Source organism: Papaver somniferum, chromosome 9 (assembly GCF_003573695.1).
Source record: "Papaver somniferum cultivar HN1 chromosome 9, ASM357369v1, whole genome shotgun sequence".
NCBI lineage: Eukaryota > Viridiplantae > Streptophyta > Magnoliopsida > Ranunculales > Papaveraceae > Papaver > Papaver somniferum.
The window spans coordinates 5991684-6010626 of NC_039366.1; the positions used below are offsets into that span (position 1 = coordinate 5991684).

An 18943-nucleotide genomic window follows, 5' to 3' on the forward strand; every position below is an offset into this window, starting at 1 on the left:
ATAAGGCATAGACCACCTGCTGTACCTCTAGGAGGTACAAGCCAGTAATTATAAACATTTACTTTCCTTATTATATTATGCATCTCCTTATTTTGTCGTTTTGTTTCGGAAAGAAATAAAATATCAGGGTTGTTTTTATCTAGCATATCTTTTAGACTATTAGTAGTTTCTACATTTCCTAGTCCCTGGAAATTCCAGGCTATGATATTAACAAACTTCCAAAAATACGAAATCACAGGATATTCAAATTCAGTTAAATCATATGGCTCAAGCATAGTAATGGATATAGGAATAATGTATTCATGCAATTGTCTGTGTTTCATCCTAATCATGTTTCTACGATTTCCGTTTAAGATTATAAACAAGCATTCAAAGCATATATAATGGTAGTCGAAAAACTTGCAGGATTGACTGTTAACATTTCTTGAAAATTTAGGCAATAGATTGGGGATTAGAGTTACCTCATTGTAGTTTGACAATCCTTTCATAGAATTATTGAAATCACCAGCAAAATTTATTGAAATATTGCGGACTGGATATGGTTCCAATTCCTCCAGATTTTTATTAATTACCTTAGGATTTGTCAGAGGTGTTGTTTGTGTATTTCCTTGGAACATTAATTTTCCCAAGAGCCTCTTTTTTTTTCCAGTTATTGCAGAGAACACCTCATCCTTAGTTTGGGTTGGCAGTATGGTTTGTGCATTTCCTTTATCCCTTGATTTTCTCAGTTTCCTTTTTTTCCGATTGTAGCAAAAGCTACCTGGGACCATACAAGAATGCATTAGTTTTGCCAGTGATTTAAAATGTCTTTTGCAGAAATTTGGTAGCTTCATGAAAGAAAGACTCAGAAAATGAGTAACAAAGGTATTATGTATTGAACCAAAACAACTAGAAAAGAATCAAAATTAAGAAAATAAATTTCAGATAACCACAATCCAATGATCATAAGAAGAGACACAAAAGGTATTTCTATTGATTCACTAATAAAGCATATTTTAGGGGAAATAAGGGAACTAATTAGGGGGAAATTAAGAACAATTTAGAGTTTAACCTATAGATCGGAACATCTATATCACTTAGCTTCTAACAAATCAAAAATTATTAAATTAAATTGAGACTAGGATATAAATTTGAGAGTATAAATAAAGAGGTATCACTAGTGGAAAACAACCGTTTTAAGATAGTTAGAAAGTGTCATTTTAGCGTGTTATAAAACACTATCAAATTGCCCCTCAAAGTGCCATAGATTCAGTGTCTTTTTCTGGAACGACACTTACAGTTTTCCTCAAAAATACAATGCTTCCAAAGTGCCGCTATGCACGACAGCTCTGTCACGTCGTAGATTTAATTTATTTTAATATTAAAAAATGTCAGATCTGACTGGCTATTGTCATTCTGATTGGGCTGAAATAATTCTGACTCAAATTCAAATTACACTAACTTGAAACTCAAATTACACTAAAATTCAAATTCAAATTACATTAAATTGAAACTCAAATTGTCACTAAAATTCAAATTAAGGTTGAAATTCAAATTTTATATAAAACCTGAATCATCTAATACAAAATCATAGATCCATTACATTGAATTGTACTCGTAAATTTAGTCCATACTGATAAAACCTGATTCAAATAACAATTCAAATTCAAATTTCACATAAAACCTGATTCAGCTGCTTATTGATAAGTTCTAGGTTTCTTAAAGGGAAGTGATACAAGTCCTCCTAAAAATTTCAACAACAATTTCAGTCATCATAACTTTGGCACCATCTTGTTTGAGAGCAGGACTGCAAAAGCACAACCCTTTCTATTCCTTATCCAGCAGCAACATCGATCTTACCATCAACCATGACATCAGTGACCCTCATGAGACCATATGGAAGAGATTGATGGCGTCCATGAAAGTATTTAACTATATTCAGAATATGAGTAGAATGTCAGACCATATATGCTAGGTTACATGACTAGTCGAACATAATACACATGGAGGTGGTCTAATAGACTCATCATCAAGACAACAACAACAAGAACATTTACATAATCAGTTCATTGCTTACATCAACATGGATACGAACAAATAAACCATAGACAGTGAAAAACCATTTGCAAATATTGTGATTGAATATCTATAATCCACATACACAAACGAACTATTTAGACCACAAGACAAGTAGCAATCCTTTGTCATTCAGTTGAAATCAAAGATTATATGCAACTATCAAATGTACTTAGTACTTTCAGAAATACTGGAGAAAACTATTGTTTCTCAATGATAACCAGCTTGAGAGCATACATGTATCAAACTGGAATGAGATTCTCCACAGGCAAGGTCTCAGAAATAAGATACCAACATCAAAAAGATATGTACCTAGAAATAAAAAACATGTCATACTCAGAGAAACCAACCCAACACAAGTTTCATTTAAAACAACCATGGGTGTCTAAATCAGTCTCATCTACCAGCCAAAATAGATTTATAGGATTTTCATACATAGTACAACATAAAATAGGACCATTTCCAAGAGCTATAAGTGAAGCGATTTCTACCAGTAACTAATTTCTAATTTTGTTTCCTATCAAACATCTACAATGCAGCAGAAGATTCAAGGGATTCTAGAGCATGCAGAACCTTACCTGCAACTTAGAAAAATAAGGTCAGTATGGTCTCCTGATTCTTAGTTGCAGGCCCCGTTGCGCCTGGTTATGTGACCTAGGCAGTACAGTTTGGTTCTTTAGTTAACTGAGACTTGCTCATACAATGTGAACCACATGAATCAATTCATTGCTTACATCAACATGGATACGAACGAATAAACCATAGACAATTGGTACCAGAAACTCTAGTGAAGGTAAATCAGGGCAAGTACTTTTTTCTTAAATTGTTTTCCAAGAAATTAAAATTTGTAGACTAGTGCTATCTAGTTTTAGAAGAAACGAAGGAGAATGTTACATAACATTATAACTGCTAGTCAATGCACCGGTTGTATAAGTTTATTCATCAAACCCAAGGAGTGATCTGAGAGAATGTTACATAACATTATAACTACTAGTCAATGCACCATTTGTATAAGTTTATTCATCAAAACCAAGGAGTGATCTGAGATATTTTTCATCAGATAACCTTTTGACCACATACATAAAATAGTCTTACCACAGAAATAATACTATTATTAGTATGTCGTTGGCTAAGTCAACCAAATTCCTAACACAACCACCTCTTGACTTTAGTCATCAACAAAATTGTTTGTGTCGTTGTAAAACTCAACTAAAGTCCAACTACAACGACAACTTGACTTTAAGCAACGACGCATTCGATATATGGTGGTTTTGAGACATTAGGTTTTTGTGTCGTTTCATAACGTCTCAAATAGCCTCTTTTCCACTAGTGTATGAAAAGCCGTTGATGAAATCTTCTTGATCTTCGAGACTGAAGGGAATCAAAGATTTTTAACCCAGCAAATGTAACGGAGTCTTCCAACAGATAGCAAAAGAAACAGGTGTCTCTGTGTCTTCTTAAAACATGTGTCTCTGTGTCTTAGTAGCCTCGGATTTTGGTATCACGGTGTCTCTGTGTCTTTGAGTCTTGGTGTTTTGGGGTATTTGTAACTTGGATATCAGTAGTAACTTGATGTAGTAGTAACTAAAGATAACATATCTAAAGGTTGGATTAATTAATGGTGGGTTCTCGATGATCATCACCGTCGGAGATAGTGGTTACTGGCTAGAATATGGTAGATACTGGTAACATGGAGGTGGTTTTAGGGGCGGCGGAAAAATCGCCTAGAAGAAGAAAGAGGAGAGAAGAAAGAGAGAGGAGAGGCAAAACATTAACGGCCGGAAAAGAAAAGAAATAGTTCATCTTTTAACTGGCGTGATTCCTTCCTCAACTAAAACATGTTCTCTAGCTATTCAAACCAGTGAAACTGAGTGAAACAAGATGTGACCATGCATGCTATTCGATGTTTTTTTTTCGTTCTTTATGTGAGTCATCTTGATATGAGGTTTAATTTTTTGATTCATATGATAAAAAGATAAAAGAAAAAAAAAACAATGTGACATCTAGCTCGTGCCGAATCCGTTTCAGATGTCGAGTCAGTCTGAAACAAATTAATTGTTATATTATATAAGTTTTTTATTCTTTTTCTTTCTGACATAACATACCGGATGAGTTATGTACAAAATAATAACCGATACAAATGACTCCAAATCAGATGTATCAGCGGAATAAGATATCCAGCCAGACATCAGAACTTTTTAAAAACAACCCCAGACAAGTTGAGATACCAAGTCAAACTTCCTTAAAAAAAAGATACCAAGTCAAACCCAAACTCAGATGTCTAGTCAGATTACAAGCCACACCAGAACAAAAAAGGTGATATAGACTCAAAATGTACTCTCAGACTGAAAAAATCTTACTTTGTTCTTAGTGGATATGGGTGTTAGGTATAACATTTGGGCCCAATATGATTTTCTTTGTTATAACTAATTTACCTTACTATGCATTCTCAGATTGAAAAAATCTTACTATATTCTCAGGGGCTTGCCTTTGTTATAACTAATTTACCTTTCTCACTAATCTGATGATATCCTCTTAGTCTGGTGTCCGAACGACACGTTCAAGTAGTCAATTAAGCATAACTATTCGATCTCTATCCAATGATACGAGTCTCATATCCAAATTATTGATCAATAAATTTCTTCTAAATAAACTTCATAGTGATTGATCGAGTCATTAGCGACTAATTCGTCTCTTGATCATATCTAGATCGTCTCTTGACCGTTCTAATAGCGTTGACAATTTTGCGTATCTCTACAATCATCAACCTTTTCATCATCTTTTTTTATATATAAATTAAAGTTACGGAGAAAAAACCAAGAAAAAAAAATGGTAGAAATATTTGAGATATAGTTTCTTCTCGTATTATTCAACTTTCCTTTTAAAAGCTTAAGTTTTCCAATTGGACTAACACCTAAAACAACGTTTCCATTGGTAAATCACGTTAAATAATCTTAAGGTTGCACAGGAACCGAGACAGACCGACGGACCGTCCCGGAACCGGTGGAATCATACCTGTTTTTGTACCGAACCGAGGAAGGGGGTACAGGTACCGGTCCAAAAAATAGGAATCGAGGCTAAGAAGGTACAAGTACAAAATCCTGTTCTAGTCCCGTACCGTCCCGGACCGAATATACCTATTAATATAGACCATTAGATTTAGGGATTTAATCTGATGGTGGTGTATATATAGATAAATTAGGTCAAAAAACTAGATTTTTCATTTTCTTTTCTCTGTTTCTTCTTTGCAGCTCCTCTCTAACACCAAACACCAGTTAAATACAATGTGAATGACTCTGTGATTAGGTTTTTCATTTGTTTTTTGTTTCAAACAACGTTAAATACAATGTGAAAGACTCTGTTGATAATGGGTGTCTACATCATATAAAGGAAATTGATCTTTAGTGGGCATTACTACAAGTGAACTGAATTACATGTGCGAAAAAGCAAGCAGGTGCATCAGAATCCCATTTTTAGTTTGAAGTAATGGTCGAATACATCAACACGCTCAGCACTACGGAACTCCTAATTTGCTAAATGTGTACATCGGAATTAAAACCATTTTCACCTTCCAAGACGCGTAATTCTTACTGGTGAGATTATAAATGAAGAGGGTTTTGTTCATATGTTTGTGCTAAAGAAATTGAGAGCAGGTAATCAGAAAGTACCGACGGGTACCGGAACCGTACCTGGTACCGTACTGGTCCCGAATAGTACCGGAACCGAGATACTGATGTAATTTTAAAAGTGGTAAGTAGAGTGTCGTTCACTCGGACTTGTGTAGACTCGATTTTAGACTCAAAAATAGAAAACAAATAAATAAAATATATTCACAAAAGGTTATCACAATATCAAGAGGTACTGAGACTCAGGATTCCACCAAATTCCATTCATGTGACTCAAATAATAATTCCAATCAATTATAGTTCAAATAATAAAAATATGGACTCTTGTTCTTTGCCAAAAATAGATTTTTGAAAAGCAATGACTGTAAATCACAAGCATGATGTATCAAAAGTACATATACCAAGCGTACACCATCAAACAAAATCACACCCATTCAATAAAAATCATAAATCAAGTGAAAATCAATGCAAATAGTCATAAAAGAATTATTAGAATTACCACATGCGTGAAATAGGACTTCCTCCATCATCCCAGTGTTGGGGGTTTAGCTCATCATATTAATCACTTGTTCAAAATACATGTTTACAGCCCAAAAGTTGATTAAAAAGATGAAAAAATATAAAAACAGTGAATATGCGACCCACAGAAGGCGTCCATAAAAGAACGATAATAAGACATTGCTGCTGAATTACAACACTTGACTTCTACTGTTTACGCTGCTATAAATAAGACAGTCCTGGGAAGTCTGTTCTTCGTGTTCTTCAAGCTTCTTCAATGGCGGCAGCAGCAGCAGAAGAAATTCTGAAACTCTGATTTTTGCCTCCTGTGTAGTTCTAAAATATTCCCAAACTCTTGATATCTCTTCTGGGAACCCTAAGACATTTATTTATACACAACAGATCCCACAAATTCGATTTGTATTCGATTATTGTTTTTTTCTTTTCCTTCGGCCGGAAGTCACGGGAATGATCTCTGTGTGCGGCTTCTGTTGATTCCGTGCTCTTCCAAAACTCTATAAACGTATCATAATCCAACTAAGGCTCGAACTAGACCAGATGCGTACCAATCTCGACGTAAAATTCTCACGCAAACTCTGAAACACAATATACTCTGTCCATCTCCTCTGTTTTGCTCTCACGGCTTATCCAGCCCAATTCGATCGATCCAATTGCTTGTATTAAACCTGTTTTACTCTATCAAGTCCATCCCAATCGATTTCCAGTTTTTAATCTCTTTAAAACTCTTCTAAAATTCGAATCCAAAATCTGCAGACGTATGCATGGCTTTTCCCGCCAATTTTCAATGATTTGAATTTTGAGAAAGGATGCCCCCTATCCTCTGATGGGGTGCGAATAGCAATTGGGGCTGAAATAAAATTCTTGGGGTGGAAACATCCAAAATTTGGGTGCCTTTAGTAATTTTTCTGGGATGTTTTCCGCACTTTTTCGGGGTTCCTCCGGGGTATTTCTGGCATACTTCTGGGGTGCTTCTGGTACGTTATCTATGGAGGTTCAAATGCCACATTTTGAGCCAATTTCGCCGCAAAAGCTTATTTCTCCAAAAACACCTACAAAGACATAAAATAACCAAATAAGTACAAAATCGAGCACTAACACTATATACAATTGAGATATATTAGACGCATAAATGCGTCTATCAGATACAGGGTACATGTACCGGTCCAAAAAATAGGAACCGAGGCTAGGGAGGTACAGGTACTCGGTCTCGGCAAGAACCGAGCCGAACCGTCCCGTGTGCACCCTTAAATAATCTCATATTTCTGTCAATATTTTTTTTTACATATTTCCAATAGTATATTACTCATATATCATCCTAAAAATTGATGTTATATTAAAATATCTTCCCGAAAAATTATTTTTCATACTGTTATATTATATGTGATAAATGTGATACTTTCGATTCTCATATATTATAAAATAAACTCTTCTTTTCATTTGTTACTAACATCAATAATATCTATTAGCACAAATCTGGTTATTTGTTGCCAAGTTAGAAATACTAGTAACAGTTCACCTGGTGCTGCTTCCCTCTTCGACAAAGTTACCGTGATTCTCTTATTTGCCACTTGGTTGATACTTCAAGCATTGAAGTAGTAAACCTTTCCCGAACTGAAAGGTGTTCTAGCACAAGCGATTGAGGGAAACTGTCAGTATGACCCCTATTCTATCTTTTTAGTGTGAGTTATTAATGGCCTTTCTGATTCATGTATTTTTTCTTCTTCTTCATCTGATAATGTAGTGGTGTTGATTTAGTAATTTAGTTGGCTTTAGTAACTTCAGTTTTCCAAAATTATATTCCACTGCCTGAATATATGAAAATGCCTTTGACTATTTTGATAATGCCTTTGGCTTTAGTAATTGTCATTAAGTCATCGACGTTTTCATCATCTTCTTCTATATAAACTAGAGTTACCTTCTTCTATTTCTTCTTCATATTAACTGATCTAACTTCAAGTCAAGTTAGTTGTAGTCTAATTAAACTGCATGAATCCAACTTCAACTTTAGAGTTATAGAAATAAACTAGAGTTACAGAAATAAGAAACCAAAGATAAAGAAGTAATAATGGAAGCAATATCTCATACGTGGTTGTTTCTTCTGATTCATTTCAACATTCCTTGCAATAACTTTTGTTTACCGGTGACCCAATTATGGGAAATATTGGGCTGATAGAAGCATTTCTTCTGATACGGTAAACACAATATTGTTTGTATTCAAATTTTTTTAATGTTTATGATTATTCTAATAACAACAAAATAATGATTCTTGTATAGGTATTGCATTTCAAAATTTGAAATACTACATACATCTTGTAATAATTATTGTATATGAATAACGAAGAGGATCGGTGAACAAACCCATTTGACAAACATTTTTGACAAAACTTACCGTCCACGAGATCTTGAGTATTTGACGGTTCACATATCTACTGACATGGCATACAATTAAGCCTTAGGGAGTGTTTGGCTTTTCATTAATAATAGTAGGCGTGAATGAGGAAGACGATGCAAAATTTCAGTTAAGTGCGAGAATGAGACGAATTGATGATATACAATCATGATTAGTGCAATATAGTATGGATGGTGCTTGATGGACGGTTTAGTTTATTAACAATCCTGAGTGTAAAAAAAACTAGATTCAAACTAAAAAAATCGCTTAATTAAGCATGTGTTGTTCATAGGAAAGAACAAATTTAAAATTTCAAAAAATCAGAGTATTAATCTTCATCATTCAAGCTCTGAAATATCTTACCGATATTTTCCTAATTTTGATTATCTAAGTGTTTCCTACCTAATTGATCAAACTAAGAAAAATATGATTCATCAATTCATCAAAAAAATTATTAACATGAATCATATATCTTTTTACAGTTTTCATTAGATGGAACAGAAGATAATCAGATGACGGGTTTATTAGTGGAAGATGAGCGGGGATTTTTCGAGTTTTATAAGAAGAATCGTCAATGGAGAAAGTAGATATGCAACCTTAAACGGTGGATATATCAATTGACATTTCTAAACCTATTTTTTTCACGACCAAACACTAGCCAAGTCAAAATTGCACGCCATGTCATCAATGTTGTGAACCATTAGATACATAAGATCTTATGGTTGGTAAGTTTTGTCAAAAGGATTTGTTAAAACCGTTTGTTCATGGATCCCGTCCCTTTGAATAATGTTTTGTTTTTATATGTTTTTTTTGTTGGGTTTTACTTGGAATCACAGTTCCGTTTTATTATAATACATTTGAAGTTGCAAAGTATAGGACACAATTACTAATACTACCCAATATAAGATGCTGATATGTTATCAACATCTTGTATGGCGCAAGATGTTGATATATTAATTCATCTTATATAGTGGCCAAGATGTTGATATATTAACTCAATAAAAATACATTTGAGTTGTGCCATATAATAATTTAAATAAATAAAGTTTTATTTAATCATATAAGATGTTGATGTTGACGTTAGGTTTTACATATGTTGCTTGTAGAGTGGTAAAGTCTGCATCTTAATTCTTATTGATGATTGCAGTTTTGAGAACTCATTAGAGCAAGTTTGATTGTTTTGTCTGGTTTCAGCTTTGATTGTTTTGACCCAAATAGTTCATCTTTCAACTGGTGTGATTCCTTCCTCAACTAAAACATGTTCTCTAGCTACTCAAGCCACTGAAACCGACTGAAATAAGATGTAACCATCCATGCTATTTGATGTTTTTTTTTCTTTCTTTATGTGAGTCATCTTGATATGAGGTTTAATTTTTTGAGTCATATGATAAAAAGATGAAAGAATCAAACAATGTGACATCTATCTCGTGCGAAATCTGTTTCAGATGCCGAGTCAGCCTGAAACAAATTAATTGTTAAGACATTATTATATAAGCTTTTTCTTTATGACTTAACTGATTCGTCCGAATCTGAATCATTATATTTGAATTTACTCACCATGTCCAAATAGAAAATTATAAAACATTTTGAATTCGGATAACATACCCGATGAGTTATGTACAAAATAATACCTGACACAAATGACCCAAGATCAGATGTATGAGCCGAATCAAATCTTATGTCAGACATCATTTAAAAAAAAAAAACTGACTCCCGCGCCGAGACAAGTTCAGATCCCAAATCAAACCCAAACTCGTATGTTGAGTAAGATTGCTAACAACTTGTCAGCCGAACCTAGGTATATTTTTGAAACACAGAGGTTCGGCTGATAACTTATCAGCCGAACTTTACTCTGTAACTCACGAATTTAGGTTCGGCTGATTCGATCAACATCGTTGTTAGCCGAACCCAGGTATATTTTCAAAAAACAGAGGTTGGGGTGACAAGTTATCAGCCGAACTTCACTCTGTAACTGACGAATTTAGGTTCGGTTGATTCGAACAAAATCTAGCAAAATCGCATTAGCCGAACATAGTATTTCTCTAAATCATATACTAGGTTAGGCTCAAAATTGATATTCCAAGATCAGCCGAACTGATTTCTGAAAACCCTAATTTCATCTTTGAAACCATATTTTATCGATCAAACAAAATAAAATCAATCAAAAACAAGATGAGTTTGTTACAAATGCATTCTAAAATACATCTAAGAGCAATTGAGATTTGGATTTCGCACTCCAACATCACTCACTTCAATTCGTGTTTCCTTTGATTGATTGATTGCTTGATTAAATCGGAGTCCAAGATATTTAAGTTTAAAGGTTATTTTGATTTTAGGTTTTAGGTTTTTGAGGATAAGGGCACTCTAGTAATTAGATTGTTTAAAGATATATAGGTAATTGCACTATCTTTAGGCACCCCTTATAAAACCATCATAGATGGGATAATACATAAGTATGCCTCGAAAAAATTAAGTATGCCTCAAAACGGGTTTCAACGGCAAAGGTGATAGACTCAAAATGCACTCTGAGACTGAAAAAATCTTACTATGTTCTTAGTGGATATGGGTGTTGGGTATAACATTTGGGCCCAATATGATTTGCTTTTGAGGGCACTATTTTGGTCTCCTCTTTCAAAATTGCAGAAGAAGATCTAGATTTCAATCCAAACTAATCTCTTACTGGTGAAATTTTAATTTAGGGTTCATGGATGTAATCCCACAAATGAAAGATTAGACGCAACATTTTCTTTCCGATTCGTGAAACACCAAAAAATCAGAGTGTAATTTCATCAATCGATTATTGCTCAACGCCAAAGATTTCCATCAACTAAAATACTCAATGCCAAGGCCATTTGGAGGTCTGTTGCATTAACAGGGGTGTATTCGATTAGGATTTTCTGGAATAATTGATGGGTTTTTCCAGAATCATCCTAGCTGAATACGCCCCTGTAAGTTGCCTGTGGTAGGAGGAGCTAGGACATTTCTGTTCTGATTGTCTTCATGGAAGGTAACATTTTTCAAGCAAAAGATTTCAATTCTAGTAAAATTATGGGGAACCAATGTTAAAATAAAGCGTTGTTTTGTTCTCATATTCAATGCATTTCTATAAATGAGATCTACTGGACATTTTGGTTTATTGGCAATGTTTGAAAATTCCCACTTGCTTTGATTGAGTTAGTTATTGAGTTTTCTTATTGTGTGATTAAAAAACTTTCTGCATTTGCAGTTAGTGTGCAATTTAACGTTTAGTTGTGTGATGGTTGAACGACCAAGAATAATTTCCACCTCACATAGCATGCCTATAACTGTTATATTGTTGTCATTATCAGAATAAAATCTAGCTACGTTCATTATTGATATAACTTGATATTGAGAAATGGTTCAAATGATTGACATAAACGGAATTAGGTCGGTGCAAAATTAGAGAAGACTGGGAAAAGCCATATTATGTTATTCACAAACCGCCCTTTTGTGTAGGAGTGCAGAATTTCACTCGATTTCGTTTACTAGAACATCGAAATTGACTTTTGAATTATCATTTTAAAAACTGTAAATACCGATTATAAGAATTGAACCTGTCTTGAACTATGAAAACCATGGTATCACATGTCTATTTAGTCAAGTATCACATCTTGGAAAGGCTTCTCTGCCAACGAGGCAAGTCCGTTGGGCAACAGGGAAGTGGTTACATAATAGATTTGGATTTTAAAGAATATGTCCCTATGTTAAGTTTTCCTATTGTTGGTAATTGTTGCTTATTTTAATCAAGCTTCTGACTTCCAATTTACATGCTATATTGTATTTTTCTTATGCTTGGAATTTTTCAACCCCATTTTCCTAGAAATTTCCACATGCACTGGTATGCAATAATGCTTATAAGTAATAGAACAAGTTTGTTTATATTTATAATCTTTTGCAAAATGGTCCCGTGCATCATCAGGAAACAAAATACTCTTCCATGTTTCCTACAATTTATATACCATATGGCCTGCAAAATGCCGGCAATAATGCTAAAGATATACTTGTTTAAGTCAGTAACACCATCTGAAAGCCACCCGTTATTGATATGCTTATTCATTTATTTTACTCTTGATTCTGTAAGTCAACAGTCTTCTCTCTCAACTTGCTGACTATAGTTTTGTATCAACATATAATCCAAGTGGTGTCATCTAATATTCCGTGTATATGCTTTGACTTAATTTGGAGTTAAACTCTGTCTAGATTATATGCAGGACAAATATCAAGCCTTGTTCATTGAATACATCAGAAAATTTAAGCCGGCAAGAATTTTGGACCATGTTCTTATTCAAGCTCTTATCTGTTTCTCTGCTTTTCTTTTTCATCTTAAGTTTTTCAGCAACATCAGAGGATCTTGGCTTTGAATATAGTGGCTTCAGAAATGCTCAAAATTTGAGTCTTAGCGGCATGGCGGATGCCACACCTGGCGGCCTCTTAAGTTTAACCAACACTGATTCCAAGCATCAACTTGGTCATTGCTTCTACTCTGGTCCAGTTCAATTCTCCAGTAACTCCTCATCATCCGTCAATATGGGTAATACTACTTCTGTAGTCTCCTTCTCTACTACTTTCGTCTTTGCCATAGTTTCTGAGAGTAAAGTAAGTGGTCAGGGGCTTGCCTTTGTTATTGCACCTCAGAGAGGGCTTCCTGGAGCTCTAGCAAACCAATATCTTGGTCTATTCAATGATTCAAACAATGGAAACCCTGAGAACCATGTTTTTGCAGTGGAGTTGGATACAATAAAAAACGTCGAGTATGACATCGACGACAACCATGTCGGTATCGATATCAATGGCTTAAAGTCTGTCCGGGCTGAATCTGCCAAGTACTACACTGACAAGAACGGCAGGTACAAGAACCTAAGTCTCATAAGTGGACAAGCCATGCAAGTTTGGGTAGAATATGATGGGTCACAGAAGCAAATTAATGTGACCATAGCTCCATTTGAGGTACGCAAACCAGATGTTCCTTTATTATCCCTGTACCAAGATCTTTCAACTGTTTTCAAGAACTCCATGTATTTGGGATTCTCTGCGTCTACTCAAACGGTGGAAACATTTCACTATGTATTAGGATGGAGCTTTAAGATTAATGGCGTGGCTCAAGAGTTCGATCTCTCTAGCTTTCCTGAACTTCCAAAGCCTGAAAAAAAAGCAATGATGTTGACCGTAGTGTTGTCAATAATTATCCCAATTGTTGTGATAATAACGATATGTCTGGGCATCTTTTTCTTCTTAAGGAAAAAAAAGTTCGCCGAATTGATAGAGGGTTGGGAAGAAATTTATGGGACACATAGATTCTCATTTAAAGAACTGTACAAGGCCACAAATGGATTTGGAGAGGCAGAGATTATAGGTAGGGGTGCCTTTGGTGAAGTCTACCGAGGTGTATTGCCTACTTCTCGAAAGGAAGTCGCCATCAAGAAAGTTACGCATGATTCAACACATGGGTTGCAGCAATTTCTTGCAGAAATTGTAAGCATTGGCAAGGTTCGGCACAGAAACTTATTACACCTCTATGGCTATTGCAGAAGAAAGGGAGAGCTGCTTTTAGTGTACGAGTTCCTGTCTTGTGGAAGTTTAGAGAAGTTCATCTTTCCGTCAAGTTCTAGTGCATCGTCGTCAGTATCTTCAAGAGCAACACTTAATTGGTGTCAAAGGTTTAAAATCATAAAGGGAGTAACATCTGGACTAGTTTATCTACACGAAGAATGCGAAAAAGTTGTGATTCACAGGGATGTGAAGGCAAGCAATGTTTTATTAGATGCTGAAATGAACCCAAAATTGGGCGACTTTGGTCTTGCAGTGTTATTTGATCATGGGACAATTGACGCACCTATTTCTAGAATTTGTGGCACACCAGGTTACATCGCACCAGAAATGAATAGAAGCGGGATAGCATCAATGAGTACTGATGTGTATGCATTCGGGGTTTTCTTGCTTGAAGTTGCTTGTGGGAAGAGACCGGTGCAGATAAAAACAGACGTAACGGGTGTCCGTTCGATTTACCTGGTTGATTTGGTTCTGTCTTGTTGGAGGAAAGGCACTATTCGTGAGACTATTGATCCAAGTTTTGTAAGTGAATATGTAGCAGAAGAGATAGAATTAGTATTGAAACTTGGGTTGCTATGTACTCATACTAATTCTGACTTAAGACCAACCATGAGACAAGTCATGCAGTATCTGAATGGAGATGCTGCTCTGCTTCAAACAGATTTATGGGCCCTCGAGACGAGCGACACTCTGAGTCAAGTATTCTCACGAGTAAACATGGGAGACTTGTACCCTTGCGGTATAGGCAGCACTTTCTCTGGATCATCGTCAACCCCCAACGAGTCAGTGCCATCTAGTCCCCGTTGAGGTAGGACATTGCTGTAAAGTTTTATCTGGCGTTTATAGTTATTCTGTTTTACTAGCTGACGGTGGCTGTTCTTGGTTTTTCCTTTGCAGTCTCCATAACCAAGAATACAGAGATTCTGGTGGAGGTCTTCCTACACAAAATTTGTACCGTATTCCCTGTTCTTATGTTAGTTCCAAATGGAAGAATCTGATTAACATTAACTTTATAAAATGTATATTTTTGGGGCTGATAAACTTTTATTGTTTGAAACTCCTCTAATTTACTGTTGTTGGAGGCAATCACTGATGATAATTGGATATATGAATACATGGCCCTGTTTCCATAAACTCTTTAAGGCCGGCCAAGGGTCTAGCTAGAATTTGCACCATATGTCAAGCTGTTAATACGTCTTTTTTTTTGTTTCTCAACTGAAGTTCTGCAGACTCAGAAGTATTCAATTTCGACAACATAATGAAGGCTTTGGAGATGCTCTAAGTTGAACTTTGATGGGAATGACGGATGTGTTTCTTGACGGTATCTTCAGGTTAAGGTTAAATTAGCATCAAAACTACCAGGTGTGGAGTTGTTTATTGCTTCTACTCCAGTCCAGTTCTTTCTCAACAGCCAATTGTAAGTTGTAAAACTACTGCTACTGCAGTTTCCCTCTCTACTGCTATCGTCTTTGCTGTAGTTTCCAACATGAATTAGGGGTTTGCCTCTGTTAAAGCATTTAATAGCTATCACAAACCATATCTTAATGATTTCAACAGTGGATACACACAAACCATTTAGTTACTATAGTGGAGCCAATTACCAGACATGTCCAATTGCAAATTGTTTTATTTGGATTTCAGAATGTTGCTGCTAAATTATGAAGTTTTGATAAAGTTTCTCATAATAGTCTCAAGCATCTTCCATGTCAACAGTTACCTCCGTACTTGTGTGGTGTTTGTTGTACGTATTCTTCCTATGCTTGGGGTAAGATTATATTTGTCCACCACCCATTTTTTGTTGAACTGCAAAGAGTACAAGTCAATGAACTCAATGAACAAGTAGGTTTGCATTGATGGTCTCCACTTGGATATTATCTTTGTTAGATGGTACTTTGAGGACCCAGTATTAAATATGACCTTAGCTACTTTAATGTACAAGTTCTGCAATCAAAGATATTTTTCGCATTACTTCTTGTACATGATACAGCCTGTGTCTGCGATTACCAGCAATAATGTTGATGGTACATTATTAACCTCTGAAAGCTACTCTCTCATAGGTATATGTAAGTCTACTAGTCTAGATTCTCTTAGTCAATAGTCTACTCTCTGAATTAGCCACAACTAAATTGTAATCTATCTAATCCAAGTGATATCAACCACATACAGATATGGAGAATTATTTCACAATTCTGTTTGGACTAATCCATGACAATTTTCAAGCTTTGTTCATAGGTACATCACAAAGTTTAAGGCCGGTAAGTGGATCTACTAGGAATTTGGACCATGTTCATGTTCAAGCACTTGAGTTGTTCTTTGTTTTCCATTCTCATAGTAACTCTTGCTGCCTCAATAGAAGATCTTGGCTTTGAGTACAATGGATTCAGAAATGCTAAAAATTTGCATCTTGACGGCATGGCAGATATCGCACCTGACGGGATCTTGAGGTTAACAAACACGGAAACTAAATATGGAGTTGGCCACTGCTTCTACTCCAATCCAGTTCAATTCAATAGCAGCTCTTCATCAGCATCAGCTAATGGTAACACTACTGCTACTGCAGTCTCCTTCTCTACTACTTTCATCTTTGCCATAGTCTCCGAGAGCGAAGTAAGTGGTCAGGGGCTTGCCTTTGTTATTGCACCTGAAATAGGGCTACCTGGAGCGAGGGGAAACCAATATCTAGGTCTTTTCAATGAAGTCAACAACGGAAAACCTGAAAACCATGTTTTTGCAGTGGAACTGGATACTAGCAGAGATGTTGAGTATGACAACGACAATAACCATGTCGGCGTTAATATTAACGGCTTAAAGTCTGTTCAACAAAAACTTGCTAGGTATTACACTGGTAAGAACGGTGGCTCCAAGAAATTAGTTCTTAAAAGTGGGAGACCCATGCAAGTTTGGGTAGAATATGATGGGTCACAGAAGCATCTTAATGTCACAATAGCTCCAATTGAGGTAGACAAACCAAATGTTCCTTTGATATCTTTTCACCAAGATCTTTCAACTGTTCTTTTAGACACTATGTATGTGGGATTTTCATCATCTACTCGAACCGCACAAACATTTCATTACATATTAGGATGGAGTTTTCAGATTAATGGCGATGCTCAAGGTCTGGAGATCTCTAGCCTTCCCAAGCTTCCAGAAGTTCAATCAAAAACGTTGACGATTGTGTTGTCAATAGTTATCTCATCTGTCGTGTTAATAGCCATATGCTTGGGCATCTTTTTGTTCCTAAGGAAGAGAAAGTTCACGGAGTTGGTGGAGGACTGGGAACAAATTTACGGGACACATAGATTCACATATAAAGATCTATACACGGCTACAAAAGGGTTTGCAGAGAAAGAGATTATAGGGTCGGGAGCCTTTGGTAAGGTCTACCGAGGTGTATTGGCCTCTTCTAAAATGGAAGTTGCTGTCAAGAAAGTCTCCCATGATTCATCTCGTGGAATGCAGCAATTTATTGCAGAAATTGTCAGCATAGGTAAGCTTCGCCACCGGAACTTAGTGCAACTCTATGGCTATTGCAGGCGAAAGGGAGAGCTACTTTTAGTGTATGAGTTTCTGTCCTGTGGAAGCTTAGAGAAGTTCATATTCCCGTCTTGTTCGGAAGCAGCATCTTCATCACCAAGAGCAATACTTAATTGGACGCAAAGATTTGACGTCATCAAAGGTGTAGCTTCAGGACTAGTTTATCTACATGAAGAATGGGAAAAGGTTGTGATTCACAGAGATGTGAAGGCAAGCAATGTTTTATTAGATTCTGAAATGAACCCAAAATTGGGTGATTTTGGTCTTGCAATGTTATTTGACCATGGAACAGGTGATGCTCTTACTTCTAGGGTTGTTGGCACCCCGGGCTATATCGCACCAGAAATGACTAGGAGCGGATTCGCATCAACCAGCACTGACGTGTACTCGTTCGGGGTTTTCTTGCTTGAAGTTGCTTGTGGGAAGAGACCAGTAGAGGTAATAACAGACTCAACAGGTGAGCATTTGGTGTATCTGGTAGATTTGGTTCTGTCTCGTTGGAGGAAAGGCATTATACTTGAAACCATTGATCCAATTTTCCGAAATGAATATGTAGCTGAAGAGATAGAATTGGTTTTGAAACTTGGGTTGTTATGTACTCATACCAATCCCGAATTTAGACCAACAATGAGACAAGTCATGCAGTATCTGAATGGAGATGCAGCTTTGCTTCAAACAGATTTGTGGGCTCTTGAGACGAGCGATACCATCAATCTAGCATTCAGGAGTCCTCGAGCACGTCTGGGAGACTTGTATCCTTATGGTGTAGACAGTACAACCACTGGATTATCGTCTACAGCCAGCGGGACAGTAATGTCTAGTACCCGTTAATTTGTTTTAAGGCGTTGGATGTGCACTGTAATGAAATCAATGTTTACGTAGACACCACATAATTAGGGGGTCATATTGATATTTACCAAGAACAAGTAGAAAAAGTTGTGGTACCCCATTGATTATGGGGCTTGTTAATTCTTTATATTTAATGCATAAAGTTGTGGTACCCTATTGAATGGTCCTAGATGAACTTAAGTCTCTTTGGTCAAACCAAGTTCAAGTTAAGTCAACAATAGAAGCATCCATTAAGGTTGTTGGGTGCATATGAGCAGAGCATATTTGTAGGATGTTGCCTCTTGTCACAATATGGGGCATGCATGTGACCACCTAAATAATGTCTTGTGTGGCTCAACAATTTGCCTTCAAATCCAAAGAAAAATCAATAATGCATGTGACCAGCAATTTAGATTATATA

General features: G+C 36.0%; 1 protein-coding gene across 7 annotated transcripts; it reads left to right on the plus strand.

Annotated features, from left to right (window-relative positions):
* The first annotated feature begins 11470 nt into the window (after nucleotides 1–11470).
* LOC113310448 (L-type lectin-domain containing receptor kinase IV.2-like) lies at nucleotides 11471–18701 on the plus strand. Of its 7 annotated transcripts, XM_026559139.1 has the most exons (5): nucleotides 11471–11596; nucleotides 12947–14968; nucleotides 15058–15577; nucleotides 16580–16699; nucleotides 16811–16820. In XM_026559139.1, the coding sequence occupies exons 1-2, from the start codon at nucleotides 11590–11592 to the stop codon at nucleotides 14965–14967; spliced, it is 2028 nt and encodes a 675-aa protein (XP_026414924.1). In that variant the 5' UTR covers nucleotides 11471–11589; the 3' UTR covers nucleotide 14968; nucleotides 15058–15577; nucleotides 16580–16699; nucleotides 16811–16820. The 7 variants fall into 7 exon arrangements, 6 of the variants coding, with proteins under 6 accessions (XP_026414924.1, XP_026414923.1, XP_026414922.1 ...); XM_026559138.1 differs by lacking the exons at nucleotides 11471–11596; nucleotides 16811–16820 and adding an exon at nucleotides 16327–16415 and having other exon boundaries at nucleotides 12822–14968; nucleotides 16580–16643; XM_026559137.1 differs by lacking the exons at nucleotides 11471–11596; nucleotides 16811–16820 and having other exon boundaries at nucleotides 12822–14968.
* The last annotated feature ends 242 nt before the right edge of the window (nucleotides 18702–18943 follow it).